Genomic DNA, 15389 nt, shown 5'->3' on the forward strand with positions numbered 1-15389 from the left:
TGACACCACAAACGAGAGGCGCGAGCAGGTTCTCCATGGCGATCCGTTGCCTTGCCAATCCTCCACAGGAGGAGGGATGACGTCTTTTCCCCGAGTAGAATATATCATGGTGGCATACGAGCTGACAAGAGAATGGTTTAACCCCTGTGTGACTAGGCAAACATGGCGGCATTCGTGCAGAACGTGGCAGACTTGGGCTTATGCCGTGTGGGCTCGGGCGACATGTAGTTGTGAGGCGTGGTGATGTGAAGCAGAGTAAGCCGCGGTTTACCTTGGCTGGAGTTTTGATGGATGGCGGGGGATGCATGAGTGCCGGGGTCAAAGGGGGTCGGATGCACAGATCTGGTGCAGATCATGAGAGTTCCGGGAGTGTAAGGGTTGTTGCCGACCGTGATGAGCGGCACTGGAGCGGGCTGGACTCTTTGACATGTCATCATGGGCGTCGGGGGGTTAACGCGGCTGTCCAACCCGAGCCAGAGTGTTGCTGTGACTGCGGGGAGAGGATTTGCGCCCGCGGCTATTGGATGATCAAGTATCCGGACTTGAAAGTCCGCCTGATTCCACAGAGCTTCGGTTGAGAAACGGCAAAGGCATTGGGATGATTCGAGTTCGGAGCATTCCGGGGCACATGATGTCGGAAGGGACGTTTCGTCCCATGATGGGATATGTTTGATGTTGAGTCTTGGAGTTGAACAAGCTGGAGGAGAACAACCACGCAACAGGCTCAGAAATGCAGCTGAAAGTGGTCCATCATTGGAAAAGAAACGAGAAATGCAACGCAGCAAGTAGAGGAACTAGTGAAAGCATGTGATGAAGCACTCGGCAGTTAGTGCCTGTACCAACGAACAAGGTCCAGTCGTCGGACACCAACAACCGATCTTGATGGCCTTACAGGGCGCCGAGGAAGTCTTTCAGCGGACGTAGGCCCTGAAGACACGCTGCTTCCAGGGACGACGTGCCTTGAGATGGAGGGGGGCGAACCCCGCAGACAGTGGCTTCCATTTCGTCTCTCCCCCACGATAAGCGAGGTCAGCCTCTGAGGTGCCCGCGCTTTCCATATCCGAGGATTTGTACATTGGCACTTTGAGGTTCGCAAGAGAGACATGACCCGTTCTTTCTCCCCCGCGCCTTTCTTCCCGTCTGGCAGACCAATTGATAGGTACTTGAATACATATCTCCACCCTCGCTACCACAGACCTCAACTCTCCAACCTTCATCTTTCATTCCCCTTCCCCCCTAATTTGACTGTTTGTCCAGAAGTTGCAACTTGGCATCCACTGCCCGCTGCCGTTCGCCGCCGCCGTCTGCCGCGGGCACCCGGACGCCCGAGCGCCCGAGCAGAGAGAAAGAGCCGCCCACCACCCGATAACCCGCCGCCGCTCCGACCCCCGACCTCCGAAACTGGGCCCTCGAACCCCTCCGTCGATTTTCCCCCATCGTCTCTACACTCGGCTCTCTGGTGTCTCGCGTCTGAATGGACCCTGCGGCTGTCCGCGACAGGCCGTGTTTCGACCGCGCCTCCGAATAACAGCTGCTGCCAAGCAAAACCGACTTCGCAACTCGATTCTCGCTCAGGCCTCCCGTCGTCTCTTGGCCTGGCCTACCCCCTCGGCGCCCTCTGGTCTGAGGCTCAATTGCTCTCTCCCCCGAGAGCGGGAGGAAGCAATGACTGCTGAAGCTCGACTGGCCCACCAAGATGTTACAGGCCATCAATCGTCATCGTCGTCATTCCCATCCCCGGCTGCAAGCTCTGCAATCATCATGCCCGACGGCGCTGGAGGGCGACGCGATGGCGAGACGACGGCCATGACCGCGACGGGCGCCGCCGTCACCGCAACACCAAAGAACCATTCCTACCACCGATTCATCAAACGATATCGAACCGAGATCTCGGCCAGCTCATCCAGCGTCTTCTCCACCCTCGCTGCGTTTCCTCTCGATAGTGTCAAGACGCGCATGCAGACATACCACTACAAGGGATTTCTTGATTGCGTGCGGCATACCTACGCAAATGAAAAACTCGGTGGCTTTTTTCGAGGTATAACACAGCCAATTGAGATCACCTGTTTATTCCTTTCTCTAACCTGAGTATTGTAGGCGTCACGGCCCCGATGGCCAGTATCACCCTCGTCCGTACCGTCTCCTTCTCGATCTACCAACGCGCCAAATACTCCTATTCCAGCTGGGTAAAACGAAATTTCGGATTCGACATCATCGGCCACGTCAATCAACGCGGTACATACCCGAATCTCTACTCAGTCGCATGCTTTGGGGCCGCTGGCGCGACTGCTGGTTCCGCCATAACATTCCTCGCATGTCCCTTCGAGCTCACAAAACTCAGCGCCCAGGTTTCTGTCCTGCTCGCTGAGCGGGGTGTCACCAATGGAGGTAGTCACGCTGTGGCTGCTAGCTATCAGAACAAGGGCACGCTGCGGACAATGGCCAACATAATTAAGCACCGCGGCGTGTTGGGACTCTACACTGGCTTTAAACTTCATCTATGTATGTGATTTGTACAAATCACGGGGCTGTCGATGCTAACGGACTCCCTAGTACGCGATACTTTGGGAACGGCCATTTATTTTATGGTGTATGAAAGCGGGAAACAGGTCGGAAACACCTTGGCTGGCGATCATCCTAACAGTAATAAGGCGGCCGTTGTAGCCGCCGGGGGTATGTGTGGGCTGGTCTCTTGGGCTATGATATGTAAGCAGTCTTGAAGTTGTTGCTCGTTTTGTATACTGACAATATGTGTAGACCCCATCGACTCCGCCAAGAGCATCTACCAGCGCAACTCCCTCCTCTATTCCAAAGGCCAAACGGTCGAGCCAGGACCCAAGATCGAATTCTTTAAGCGGCACATGTATCGCGGCCTTGGAGTCTCCATGACCCGCTCCTGCGTGGTGAACGCCATCTTCTTTTCATCGTTTGAATTTATCAAGAAACACATCGACTCGCTCGAAGACGAGGGCAGGATCTGAGAACTCCTGACCGAAAGATGTATGAAAAACAGATATCCCGGTTGGTGGGGGTTTGGGACTTTTACCTTGGGTAACTCTGGATGATTACCCCTGGGCAAATACGGGCACAGATGCATGCATTATGAAAGGGCGTTTTTTTGGAACCATGTGTTGACTTTGTCTGTTTATTATCTATTGTATCCCTCTCATCTCGTCGTCATCTTCGCATTGAGCGGTGAGACGGCGAATGATTTTAACTTGGTCAACCCAATGACGGCTGAGAAGGGAGGTTATGGTGGCCACACGGCGAATGAATGGTGACGGGGATCCCCTTGGACTAGGGAGAATGTAGCGACAATAAACAGCCCCTTGAAAGACCATACTACCTGAATATGCCTAAATGAGTTGCTCCGGATGCCTGTTTACTGGAGCATTTGAAGGGGTTAATGTGGTACTTGTATGAGAGGATGAGATGCTGCTTTGAGTCTGACTAGCTCCTCGATGTAGAACAATTGGTAAACAGGCCCCTTTCATAGCTTCTCATATCCTCAGTCCTTGTCTACTTCCACCCCTAGTCTTGCTATCTTTCACATCGCCCATGCCATATCATGCCTTCACTTCTTCTCGCCCTCCTTGCCCTGCTCGCCAGCCTGAGCCTTGGCATGCTCAGCCTTGTCAGCCTCCGACTGAGCCTGCTTGGCAAACTCAGGATCGTTGCTAGACTTGGCCTATACTGGAGTGTTAGACATCTTTTCATTTGGGGCTCATAGGGCTTTGCTGTGGGCAACTCACATTGGCCGCCATGATGCGGGCCTTGGCGTCTTGGGTCCAGTCGACCTTCTTGTCGTTCTCCTTTCCGGACATGATTGTGAAGAGCGGGTTTAGTTAGAAAGTGAAAGTTGTTAGCTGAGTTGTTGCGAGTTGAGTGATCTTGAGTTGAGTAGTTGTGAGCTGAGTTAAGTAGTAGTATGTGCTGATGAGGAGAAGAAGTTGGTGAAAGTTGGGAGACGTCAGGGGTATTTGTACTTTTCCTGGGTAGGAGAGCTCCTAGTAGGGTCTGGTTGATAAACAGAAGTGATGTATTATTCTGTATTGTGTGCTGGTGTTGGTACTCGCTGTTGTGGTTGTTCTGCTTGCAAGTAGACTTGTTGTACGAGCAAGCAATAGCAATTCGGGGCGGGGATTAAACATACGTAATTGGCAATCAGCAACCAGGGACTACGAAATAGCTTTTGTTTTCATATCATGGAAGTTTTTCTGCTCCGGGGTTTGTTTCCGGGACAGTTTTCCCTATCTGTTGGCTAAAAACACGTCTTGGTTGGCAATAACGAACAACCGACGAAAACACACAACATGGTGATGGTAAAGAAGGCTTGTTTTAGGAGCACTCCTAGCCTTGTTTTCAGCATAAAAATGTATGCTTAGAAACAGGAATCTTTGATGAGCGTGTCTGGGATCATCAAACTGGTTCAGCTACAAGACTTTGCTGGTTTGGCGATGTTTCCCTAACCTGAGACTTCTCTCTGTGACCAAACAGAAAAGTCTGTGACGCGGTCTAGCTGCTGTTGAGTGAGAGGCGCTGCATAGACTATCCTTCAAACTCGAAGGGTGCTTACATCTTAAAGAAGTTGTTGAACACGTTTGTCAATGTGACATCCCAGAGCTTAGACATCCGTGAAATGAACTATATACACAGCTCCGTATTGCCGATATATGTTACAAGGTTGACTTAGATTCATACAAAAGCTTCAGGAAACTGCATGTCATGATCGTGAACTATGTTGGGTATTCTAGATGTACTCGTTTCTCGTCCAAACCTCTATTTATCTCAGACACACGCTCAGCCTTTGGCCATGAATAGCCTGTTGGTCGTATATCCTAACAATACAACCAATCCAATGCCCATATCGACAGGCCAAAGTCGCCATGGACACCAGATCGAGCCATGTTCTGGGTTACAGGCGTTTCCTGTAGTTTCCAAATGCGGTCATTTGCGTAGACATTTCAATAGAGGAGCAATTCTTGACTTCTTGCTCAGGCCAACTCGGTAGACCGGCTTGTTGAGGATTGCCGATAGTCCTCGAGAGGGAGTCGTAGTCTTACTTACGACTGCTGGCTTCTCCTCTTTCTCTTCCTTTCTTGGTGTTGTTGTATCTTCTAGAGGCTTAGAAATCTCGTCCTCGCTGGGATCGACCTTGTTCATGGAGGTTGGTCTGGATTCCTGCAACACAGACTTGTCTTCTCGGCTATCCATTGCCTCTTTGCTCTCCTCTTCCTGCTCATCGTCGACCTTGACCTCCTCGACTTGATGATGTGCTTCAAACTTCGCCGCAGATCGCTTTGTGACCTTGGTGGAAGGAACTGTATCATTAATTGACGGCTGCTCGACTTGTGGACTCGGTTCCTTCGTTTCTGTTGCAGGTTGATCTGCCTTCCGTGGCCTGCCTCTTTTCTTCTTTGGCTTCGTGACGGGTGTCCCTTCTGGTTGATCCGCCGGTATCACTTCTTCTGCTGCTGCCTTTTTCTTTGGTCGCCCTCTCGGCTTCTTTGCTTTGGCGGGTGGTTTCGTGACTGGTTCCGTGGGAATCTCTGCAGGAGGCTCTGTCGGAGGTTCTACCAGGGGCTCTGCTGGAGGTTCCAGGTGTTGCGGCTCGTTGTGAACTGGCCTCGTCTCCTCCACAGCTGGTAATTCTGGTTGGTCGACTCTGGTCGGCTCTGGCACCTCATAAACCACTGGCTCAGCCGGACTCTCACGTCTCTGACGCTCTCGCTGTCTCGGCTGCTTTTCCCTCGGCGGTGACTCGCCCCCAGCAATGACGTCGGGTGACGAATCCCATCTTAGTCCAACAGACTGCCCAGTCGCCATCCTCAGCGGGTCCATCATACTCGAGGGCATCGGGGCCGTGCTGGGCATTGGAGCAGTGCTCATCAGGCAAGTTCCGTTGCTCCGAGGCGTGTTGACGTTGGTTGCCTCGTCGCTTGAACCAATGTTTTGGATATTGAACTGATAAATCGGGGGTAATGGTTGATTTAGGCTGTCGCTGGATGGCATATGCACACTCTCGTACTCCATCTTTTGAGTTTCGGTCAAGGGTTTTGGGGCGATGTAGAAGGAAACATCGTCCATGACCGGTAGCGTAGGCGGAAGCATGCTGGGCGTTGGCTCTGGCTGCGATTCTCGTCCTTCATTGTCGTTGCTGAAGGGGATGGTGACCAGATCGACTTCATTGGATCCTTGAAGAGATGCTTCTGGATATTCCAACTTCCTTCGCTTTCTCCTCCCCGATGGCGAGATCTCTAGCCCGTCATGGACTGGCTCTGGATTCCTCCCAGACTTCGTGTTTAGCAAGTCCCATGTGGTTTTTGAAGTTGACCCCAAAGTCTGCTGTGGCTCTCGGCGCTTAATGCGAATCTTCGTTTTCGGGCGTCTCTGCCCAACTTCAGGAGAGCTTGGAACATCCCAGGGATCATCCATAACGGCCGTGGGTGCCTTCTTTCTCCCTGGTGTTGACGCCTGTGTGAATTCATCCGGGGTGTTTCCATACGGTGCCTTTTGCGGTTTTGCGCCTGTACGGTCTGTGACAGAGACGAGCGACGATGGTTCAACCAGTCCTGTTATGGTACGCTTGAAAGGTGCTGGCGCTGTCATTTCTGAGCTTGAGAGTCGATCCTGGTCATAAGATCGGGTCGTCCCTTCTGGAACATAAGTTCGAGCGGCATCACTCTGCTCGTCGTAAATATTTCGGAAGAAGGACGGATCTGTTGATGTTGTCGCGCGGCTTACACGCCCTGAAGAATGACTCGCTGCAGCCTCAGCTCTATCAGGCGAGATCGGCCCCCTTGGACTTCGCGGCGGGGAATAACCATGGTCCTCGTCATCATCAGAGTCTAGGATGACGATGGGAGGCATCCTGGCGGGCGACACACCAAGGTGCTGATTGCGTGTGTCAATTGTATTCTTCGCCTGAGAGACGAGGCGAGCGTGTTGTGACGTGGGGCCTCCTGACACGCGTGAGCACGTGACCCCTCATGTTTGACACGACGAGCGCCAACAACACTACAAGTGCACAACGTTGAGATACACATGAGACAATTCACTTTGCAAAAGACACTCAGATCACAGTAAAGCATGTTGGCAAAAAGGTTTCATAATCATGAAAAATAGGTCAATTTGTTGATTTTAGACCTCCATCTGCTCCCAATTGGGAGGGTATATGCAAATGTTGAATGCTCGCCAAACCATCCGTCCCATTCCCAATATCATTCCGTATCCGTAGGTTAACTTTTGGGATTCCACAAACACTACTGGTCTTTTTTGACCAGCCCCAAACGCCGATGTTGAAATCGTAGCTGATCCGCAGATTCAGCCTCCACAAAAAAGCACACTCCTTATTAACACAGTCATCATCATCATCACCGTACGCCACCGTCCCCTTCAACCCTCAAGCACACAGCATGGGTTGATATTTACTGGGCGTACTTGGCGCGGAAGAACTTAGCGGCGTTAACCATGTTGCTAAGAGCCTCCTTGGTCTCCTTCCACTGGCGGGTCTTGAGACCGCAGTCAGGGTCGATCCAGAGCTGCTCAGGCTTGAGGAACTGGAGCATCTCCTCGATGCGGTCCTTGATCTCCTGCTCGCTGGGGACACGAGGGGAGTGGATGTCGTAGACACCAGGGCCGATGTGGCGGGGGTAGGCAGAGTCGACGAAGACTCGGAGGAGCTTGGCGTCAGACTTGCTGTTCTCGATGGACAGAACATCGGCATCGAGGGCAGCGATGGCGTGGAAGAAGTCCTGGAACTCAGAGTAGCAGAAGTGGGAGTGGATCTGAGTGGAGTCCTCGACACCAGTGGTGGACAGGCGGAAGGCCTTGACAGCCCACTTGAGGTAGGCGTCACGCTCCTCACCGGAGCGGAGAGGGAGACCCTCACGGAGAGCGGGCTCATCGACCTGGATGACGTCGACACCGGCCTTCTCAAGGTCGACGACCTCGTCACGGAGGGCAAGAGCAAGCTGCTCAGCCTGGACGGACTGGTGGACGTCGTCACGGGGGAAAGACCATCGGAGGCAGGTGACGGGACCAGTGAGCATACCCTTCATGGGCTTGCTGGAGACGGTAACGGCGTACTTGGACTCCTTGACGGTCATGGGGGCAGGGCGGGAGATGTCACCGACAATGATGGGAGGTCGGACGCATCGGGAGCCGTAAGACTGAACCCAGGCGTGGGTGGTGAAGGTATAACCATCCAGGCGCTCACCGAAGAACTGGACCATGTCGTTTCGCTCGGGCTCACCGTGGACGAAGACATCAAGGCCAAGCTCCTCCTGGATCTTGATGTTCTCATCAATCTCCTTCTCGATGAAGCGGTCGTACTCCTCAAGGGTGATCTCGCCCTTGGTGAACTTGTTTCGCTGGACACGGATCTCCTTGGTCTGGGGGAAGGAGCCGATGGTGGTGGTGGGGAAGAGAGGGAGGTTCAGCTTCTTCTGCTGCTGGCTGATACGGGCAGGGAACTCGCTCTTGCGGTTGTAGTCCTGCTCGGTGATCTTGGACTGGCGGTCCTTGACCTGGGGGTTGTTGGTTCGGGGAGAGGTGGCACGAGCCTGGATGGACTTGGCGTTGGCCTCAAGCTGCTCACGGACGGCAGCAGGGCCCTCAGTAACAGCCTTGGCAATGAGAGCAATCTCGGAAGCCTTCTCAGTGGCGAAAGAGAACCAGTCGGCAACCTCGGGGTCCAGCTTCTTCTCGCTGGCAAGAGTGTGAGGGGTGTGGAGGAGGGAGGAGGAGGTGGCGGCAATGACGCGGTCCTTGCCGAGCTTCTGGATGGCAGTCTCGACAATCTCGATGGCGCGCTTCAGGTTGGTCTTCCAGATGTTGCGGCCGTCGACGACACCAGCAGAGAGGACAGTCTTGGGGCCGAGGGCACCGAGGACGGTCTCGAGCTGCTCGGGGTTGCGGACAAGGTCGATGTGGACACCATAGACGTCCTTGGGGAGGAGGTCAAGGTTGTGGACGATGTCACCGAAGTAGGTGGTGAAGACGAGCTTGGGGATCTTGTCACCCAGGCTGGCGAACTTCTCATAGGCGGGCTTGAAGGCAGCCTTGGTCTTGGCGGGGAGATCGAAGACGAGGACGGGCTCATCGATCTGGACAGTCTCGGCACCAGCCTCCTTGAGCTGGGTAAGGAGCTGCTCGTAGACGGGCAGAAGCTTCTCGAGGAGGTCGATGGGGTCGACAGACTGACCACGGTCGGCCTTGCCGAGGTGGAGGAAGGAGACGGGACCAACGAGGACGGGGCGGGTGGGGATGCCAGCCTCCTTGGCCTCCTTGAACTCGTTGACAGCCTTGGGGCTGGCAGTGAGAGTGAAGGTCTGGTTGTCCTGGAGGGTAGGCTTCACGTAGTGGTAGTTGGAGTCGAACCACTTGACCATCTCCAGAGAGGGGACATCAACGCCCTCCTTCTGGTGGCCACGGCCCATGGCGAAGTACTGGTCAATGGGGTCAAGACCATCCTTGGTGTATCGCTCGGGAACGGCCTGAGAGGTGGGGTCAGCACATGCTTACGACATGAGAATGTTGTGAGGTGAACATACGCCAAAGTCCTGGATCTGGTGAAGGACCTGGTCGTAGAGGGCGAAGTCGTTGCTGGGGATGACGTCGACACCGGCATCCTGCTGGATCTTCCAGTGGGCAAGACGGAGGCGCTTGGCCTCAGCGAGGAGGTCAGCCTGGGAGATCTTTCCACCCCAGTCTAAGCTTTGTTAGCGGTGAGGCTCGGACAGGTATTTTTCAGTGAGACTGACAAGCTTCGGTGGCCTTCTTCAGGTCACGGTTGACACCCATACGGGGGAAACCGAGGATCGCGGACTGAACCATCTTGGCGGTTTATCCGTACTCTGGATGATTCTTTTGGATTGGAAGATGCTATTGTAGAGGTTAGAAGCAGAGTTTTCGTCAGAGAGCGTGGGGAGCACGGAGCAGGCGGGGAGAAGGGCGGGGTGAGGGGCAGTCGACTCGTAAGAGCTGGAGGGGAGCTTGAAGGAGGGAGCTTGACGTACAGATTGGTTCAGAGCCCTTGCCTGTACCAAATTGGATCAATTGAGAGATCCTTTTCGAGAGAGAACAGAGGGCAAAGAGAGGATGAAGAAGAAAAAAGAAGAAGAGAAGGAGGGAAGGAGGGGAGGTAGAAAAATGTTTTTGAGACGAAAATCTCAGGCAGGGAGACCAGGCCGAAAGCGGGGGAGGGGTAAAAAAGTGATGGATTGGCTGCTCATTGGCACCACCTTAGACACAGACACACAGGGGAGCTTCAAAGTTCTGATCTTCAGGCTTTTGAAGTACGTACCCTCCATCCTAGCGACAGCAACACCTCAATCTGCGCAATCTCACGTATTCGCACAACAGGCGTGCCGTGGTTGGTTGGCCGGCGATGGCGGTTGCCGGAGTGGATGTCCAGGGCCTCTCAGGCGGCTCGCGGGCTGTCGGTGACGCTAATGGAGGGGCAGTTTGCAGCAGCTCTGCAGCTTTTTGCAAGGGTTTGCACCGTTTTCGCAGGGCGAACGGGGCGGGGCCAGCAGGCGTCCGCGAAGGCGTGCTTGGTCTCGGCTCCCGAGGGTCAATCACCTCATCAATCCAAGCCCTTTTCTCTCCATTGAGACGCCGTAGAGCAAGCTAATGATCTGGGACCAAATTTTACGCCGCCGTAGATCGGCCTTTGCACCCACTCTTTGCCACTTGTTGTCTGATCGACCGTTCTTTGCTCCCCACCAAGAGTCCATCTCATCGTCTCCTGCCATCGCGTGCCGCTGGGCATGCCACGTGCCCCATCATTGTCCCTCTTTGCTTGGTGTTACGAGTGTTTGAACCTAGTGTCTATGTAACTGTAGCTACCGGGCAATATCGGGCTCAATCGGCCATTCTATCGGGCTTCTCTCGATGTTCGGTTGAGAGGCTTAGCCCTTACGTGAGACATCATGACTCCATGGATCCATGTCTGAGTTTACCAACCCCTCCCGCCATGAATTGTTGGGAAGGGGAGGCTGCGGACGCGAATCATGTAAGGCGATAACCATAATCGGAATTCACCTTGATTTTGAGGCCCTTCACCTTGATTCGTGGCACTTTTAACCTAGACATCTAATTCGGCAAGGTTCCGTCTTTAGGATTATGAGCTATGTCTCTTCAAGGTGAAAACTTCGCGTACGAGCATGATTAGATTGCGATTGCTACTTGACTACGTAGCAAACTGCCGCCATTTCTCAATTGCCAATTCGATGATCATCATAACCCCTAAATTGCTTTCGTGACGGCTACAATGCCTTCCAGTAGCTGCTCCAATTAAGCATTGAGGAGCAATGGGCGGAAATCAAACCCTGCATCAAATGCCTAAGGACTCGTGAATGGATGTTACAAAATAGAAACGAACTGGGTGAGATGACGATCCATTAACATCGATCTAATACAACTGGATCAATGGGAGGACAAGACGATATCAAAATGCAAGATATGGGATTGTGCCTTCCTTCCTTGCCTCTTATCATGCTTTCGGTAGAGCAAGGCAAGAGGCAACTACATGCACGAGGCATGACACGAATGCCCTCATAGGGAAGGAACAACCTGAGATGGGAGAGGCTAGGCATGACTGCCTCAGCAGACTTCCAGGGTTCCCGTCATCTGTTTGAGCGTCCACTGACCCTTGAATTCCTCGTCCTTCAACCTTCGAACGTCTTTCTTGATCTTCCTCATCTCCATTCTGGTCGTACTCGTTCTTGGCCCTTCGCGGGCGTATGAAACCAATGCTTTCTTGGAACACCATCATTCATCCTCGACCTTCTTTTGTGGCTTCCCCCAGACAAACCCAATGACGCTCTTTTGCTGTTGCAAGCCTCATCGCATGACCCCAGGAATATCGCCATCCCCTCCCCAAGATGTAGCCCTTCAGCCGATTCCCTCTCCAACCTCACCTACTAGGCAGAGACAAGCAGACTCGGAGCTGAGGCATCAACCTTCACTAATTGGGTTGTCCGATGCTCCATGGGCGATGCCAAATCATCAAGGCTCCTATGATAATGGTTCCATTATCCATCACCCCCTCGACGACGATTCCGACAGCGATCAGGATCAACCCCACGCAACCAAGAAGGGAGGCTGCGCTTTTGACGCCGTGCGGAACAAGCTCATTCGAACCATGTCCCACGACTCGAGTACCAAGAACCCATCCCTTACTTCTCTTGGCAATAGCGACGAAGAGATTGCACGACGAGCCGAGTTGAGGCGTCTCATGCGTCAGAGGATCCAGGATGAGCTACAAACAGAACAACCAGATGACGGCATGGAAAACAAGCCTGCGCATGGCATTCGCTGCATAGCATCCATAGTCAACCTCGGCTTGCCAAGTGCTGGACCTCGAGACGCCATTGAATTCGCTGTCAATAAATCTCCCTCCCTCGATGCCCGAGTACCGCGGTCTGGCAAGGATCAATCTCACGAGAGAGATGTGCCAGAGTCTCAAGACTCCACGGATGACCAAAAGAAAATGTCATTGGATCGAAATAATCCGACGGAAGAAGACAATAAGGCTGAGAACGACGGTGATAAACGCAATGGAACTGATCTTGCCACCAACCTCCCATCGCAAACACCTCGGTCCGGACAAATAGAGCAAGCCCATTCTCAGACGTCTTTCCAGTTGTCTAATAGTGCCACTCGTCTTGATCGCATTTTGGGCCCTGACAATAGCTTCAATAGCCGCCATGCTTCTTCTTCCGCCGATGGCCACTCGGCTCTTGGAGTGTGGCTGATTGCTCAGGGTCTTCGTTCACGAGACAACTCGACTCTTCATTTTGACGATGACGAAGAGGAAGAAGCAGCTGGAGATGGTATCGATAGCTCTCAGGTTCTAAACCAGTCTGGACCTGCGGAAACAGCGAAGAAAGAACCGACCTCCGGCTCCCAGAATATTCTCTCGAAGGAAGACACGTTACCAGCCAACCAAGTGTCTGTGGCCACTGGTACACTTGACAGGGCGAAACCAATTGGTGACCTCGATTCAGAACGATGCAAGGTGAATCCTTATCCCGAAATCGGCTCTCGACGCACTGGACACACTTCTTCACCTCTTTTCGGAGAACGAACTGGAGCTCCGACGGTGGCAACAACTCGCAACTCTCTTGTCGATAACTCATCATCATGTTATCCATCCAAGTTTCAACCAAGCCCTGCTCGCTCTCGACAGAATTTGTATAGCCTAGATCTCAAAGAACTCGAAGGTATGGAACTGTCCCCCTTCAAGTGTGAGTTCTTAACCACCCATTACACTATGTCAATTAACACAGTGATCAGGGCAGCCCAAATCTTCTCAGGACCAAGAAAGTGCCGAGAAGCGACAGAACTCGAGCAACAACGATGAGCCTCAAAGCAAAGAAATTGACGTTGATCATGGTTGCCAGGGCCAAAATTCCACCCAGGTCGGTCCCGACCCAGTGTCACGGTCACAATCAGAGTGTGCGAGTTTTCTCCAACGTGAGGCCGAACTTGGAACGATTGAGAGACGATTTGGCGACTTACTCAGTCGAAAAAAGTCCAAGAGTCAGTATTCGAGTCGGTTCCGTGAAGAGTTCAACGAGCCCTCTCTTGGACAGCCTGTTCGCAAGTCCTTCATGAGCAAGATTCACCTCACCGTCCCAATCCGGTTCAAGGTAAGTTCTCGGAGCCTCGGTGATCACGACGAAGGAAATACGCCTGGTCTCTCACGAGAGCCAAGTCCTACGCCTGGTTTTCCAGAGACGACTATCGGTCACAAAAAAGGAGCAAGCGATAGACGAAAGAAGCTGTCAAATCTGAGCATCCGGTCCCATATGAGCCCACTATCATCGGAGATCTTCCAAAAGCCACATGCGGAACGTCAGGAAAGCGCTACAGACTTGTGGCAACGTGCCATCAGGCTCGAGGCAGAAGAACGGCACAGCGGCAGCAATCGCTTAAGCACGCCCAATCCGGACCATCAACGAAGTGCGTCATCTAACCGATCATTGAGAGTGACTAGCGCACCGCAGAAAAGAGTCAGCAAGGGGTCTCTTTCGACAGAGAACACTCAGAGAGAAACATCCCAGCTAACTCCAACAACTGATGAAGTGTCTGGTGAGCACAATTCCAAATGGCTCATTCAAAGATGGGTTGCTCAAATGCGACCTGGGACTCCTCACACAACTGAGGGTGCTAAGAGCTTGGTGTCTCTAAATTTGGAGAGTCCTCCAAAATCGTGGGCGAGGTTTCCATCATACAACAGAGAAGAGAGAAACAAGACTGCCTCAGCCAAGGATAATGTCCATCCGCGAGATTTTGCAATCAAGCTTGTCTCATCAGAGGGCCAGGTTTATTAGGCCACTGATTTGGTCCCTGGCGAAGAGAAGCAACGTGCTCAGACACTGCCACGTTCCTTTTCCGCGAGACTTGGGCAAGTGGTAAAGTCGAAGATTGTCAAACTGATGCCTTCGAGACATTTTCAACCAGAAAAGGGGCATGTGCCTGCGAAAGGGCGAGTTAGCTCACAAACAGCTCATCTGGAGTACCCGGAACTCGAAATCCAACCCACAGAGTCAGGATATGAAGAGCTTCGGGTGCTAGAGATGGAAATCAATAACATGAAAGGCGAGAACAGGTTGTCAACACCCGAGGGTGAAGCGTCAAGACCACGATCCACCAAGAGTTTGGGTGACCGGATATCTGCTTTGATGCACGAGGCAGCCATGGAGGAGCATCATGACCATGGTGATAAATCGGCCTTGGGCGAAACCCTTGCTACACCTGTCACACCCAGTCTACTTCAAGAGAGTATAGTGGCAACAGATGTGTTTCATACGCCGGAAAGCCGCCTCTCTTACGCCAATAGCAGTCAGCAGGGAAAGTCAGGTTCAGATACAGGGTCGGCAGAAATCAGAGGGCACGAGGCACTCAAGGCATTCATCGAGACAGATCAACGTGCGCATCGTTCAAGATCGATAACCTGGGCAGGAAGGCCTCTGACTGAACTCACGCGAAAGCAGCGACGCTCTGACGACGCAACCGGCAGTTTATATCAGAACGAAACGAAGAGTATCAGTATGCGGCCTCATAGCAGATGAGAAACAGTACGAATCAAAAGTGGATAGGCATGGCGTTATGGAATTGCGAAAGGAAGTGGGTAAAAGACATTAATTCTGTAGGTATTCAAGGCGATGCTTGTAACTAAGTAACTACTTACGCATTTTATATCCAAACATCGAATGATATACCTGGTTTCGCACACTCTATGGAGACCTTGCTTTTGTTTCGTGACATTGTCGTAAAAAAATGGGTGTTGAGCAACACACATATCCCGCCACAGGCACCTTAGACCTAACGAGCAATGGGAGCCCTGGCCAGTTGGTGAATCCTATAAACCGTGGTGT

The 15389-nt window shown here is 52.7% G+C and overlaps 5 protein-coding genes across 5 annotated transcripts; 2 read left to right on the forward strand and 3 right to left on the reverse strand.

Moving 5' to 3' along the window:
* Positions 1-152: 152 nt before the first annotated feature.
* Positions 153-657, reverse strand: MRS44_007376 (uncharacterized protein; the record flags this gene model as incomplete). The annotated part of the gene is made up of 2 exons (XM_065620507.1): positions 153-490; positions 543-657. The coding sequence occupies 2 exons, from the start codon at positions 655-657 to the stop codon at positions 153-155; spliced, it is 453 nt and encodes a 150-aa protein (XP_065476579.1).
* Positions 658-965: 308 nt separating this feature from the next.
* Positions 966-2981, forward strand: MRS44_007377 (uncharacterized protein; the record flags this gene model as incomplete). The annotated part of the gene is made up of 5 exons (XM_065620508.1): positions 966-1028; positions 1258-2038; positions 2098-2502; positions 2554-2673; positions 2758-2981. 5 exons carry the CDS (start codon positions 966-968, stop codon positions 2979-2981), a joined length of 1593 nt encoding a protein of 530 aa, XP_065476580.1.
* Positions 2982-4947: 1966 nt separating this feature from the next.
* Positions 4948-6870, reverse strand: MRS44_007378 (uncharacterized protein; the record flags this gene model as incomplete). The annotated part of the gene is made up of 1 exon (XM_046276986.2): positions 4948-6870. The coding sequence occupies one exon, from the start codon at positions 6868-6870 to the stop codon at positions 4948-4950; it is 1923 nt and encodes a 640-aa protein (XP_046129086.1).
* Positions 6871-7427: 557 nt separating this feature from the next.
* MRS44_007379 (uncharacterized protein) lies at positions 7428-9837 on the reverse strand (the record flags this gene model as incomplete). The annotated part of the gene is made up of 3 exons (XM_046279606.2): positions 7428-9497; positions 9555-9712; positions 9765-9837. The coding sequence occupies 3 exons, from the start codon at positions 9835-9837 to the stop codon at positions 7428-7430; spliced, it is 2301 nt and encodes a 766-aa protein (XP_046129085.1).
* A 2164-nt stretch (positions 9838-12001) lies between these two features.
* On the forward strand, positions 12002-15083 carry MRS44_007380 (uncharacterized protein; the record flags this gene model as incomplete). The annotated part of the gene is made up of 3 exons (XM_065620509.1): positions 12002-13253; positions 13303-14285; positions 14343-15083. The coding sequence occupies 3 exons, from the start codon at positions 12002-12004 to the stop codon at positions 15081-15083; spliced, it is 2976 nt and encodes a 991-aa protein (XP_065476581.1).
* Between the last annotated feature and the right edge of the window lie 306 nt (positions 15084-15389).

The sequence above is a fragment of the Fusarium solani genome (assembly GCF_023522795.1).
Source record: "Fusarium solani strain SB1 chromosome Unknown bctg00000004, whole genome shotgun sequence".
Taxonomy (NCBI): Eukaryota; Fungi; Ascomycota; class Sordariomycetes; order Hypocreales; family Nectriaceae; genus Fusarium; species Fusarium solani.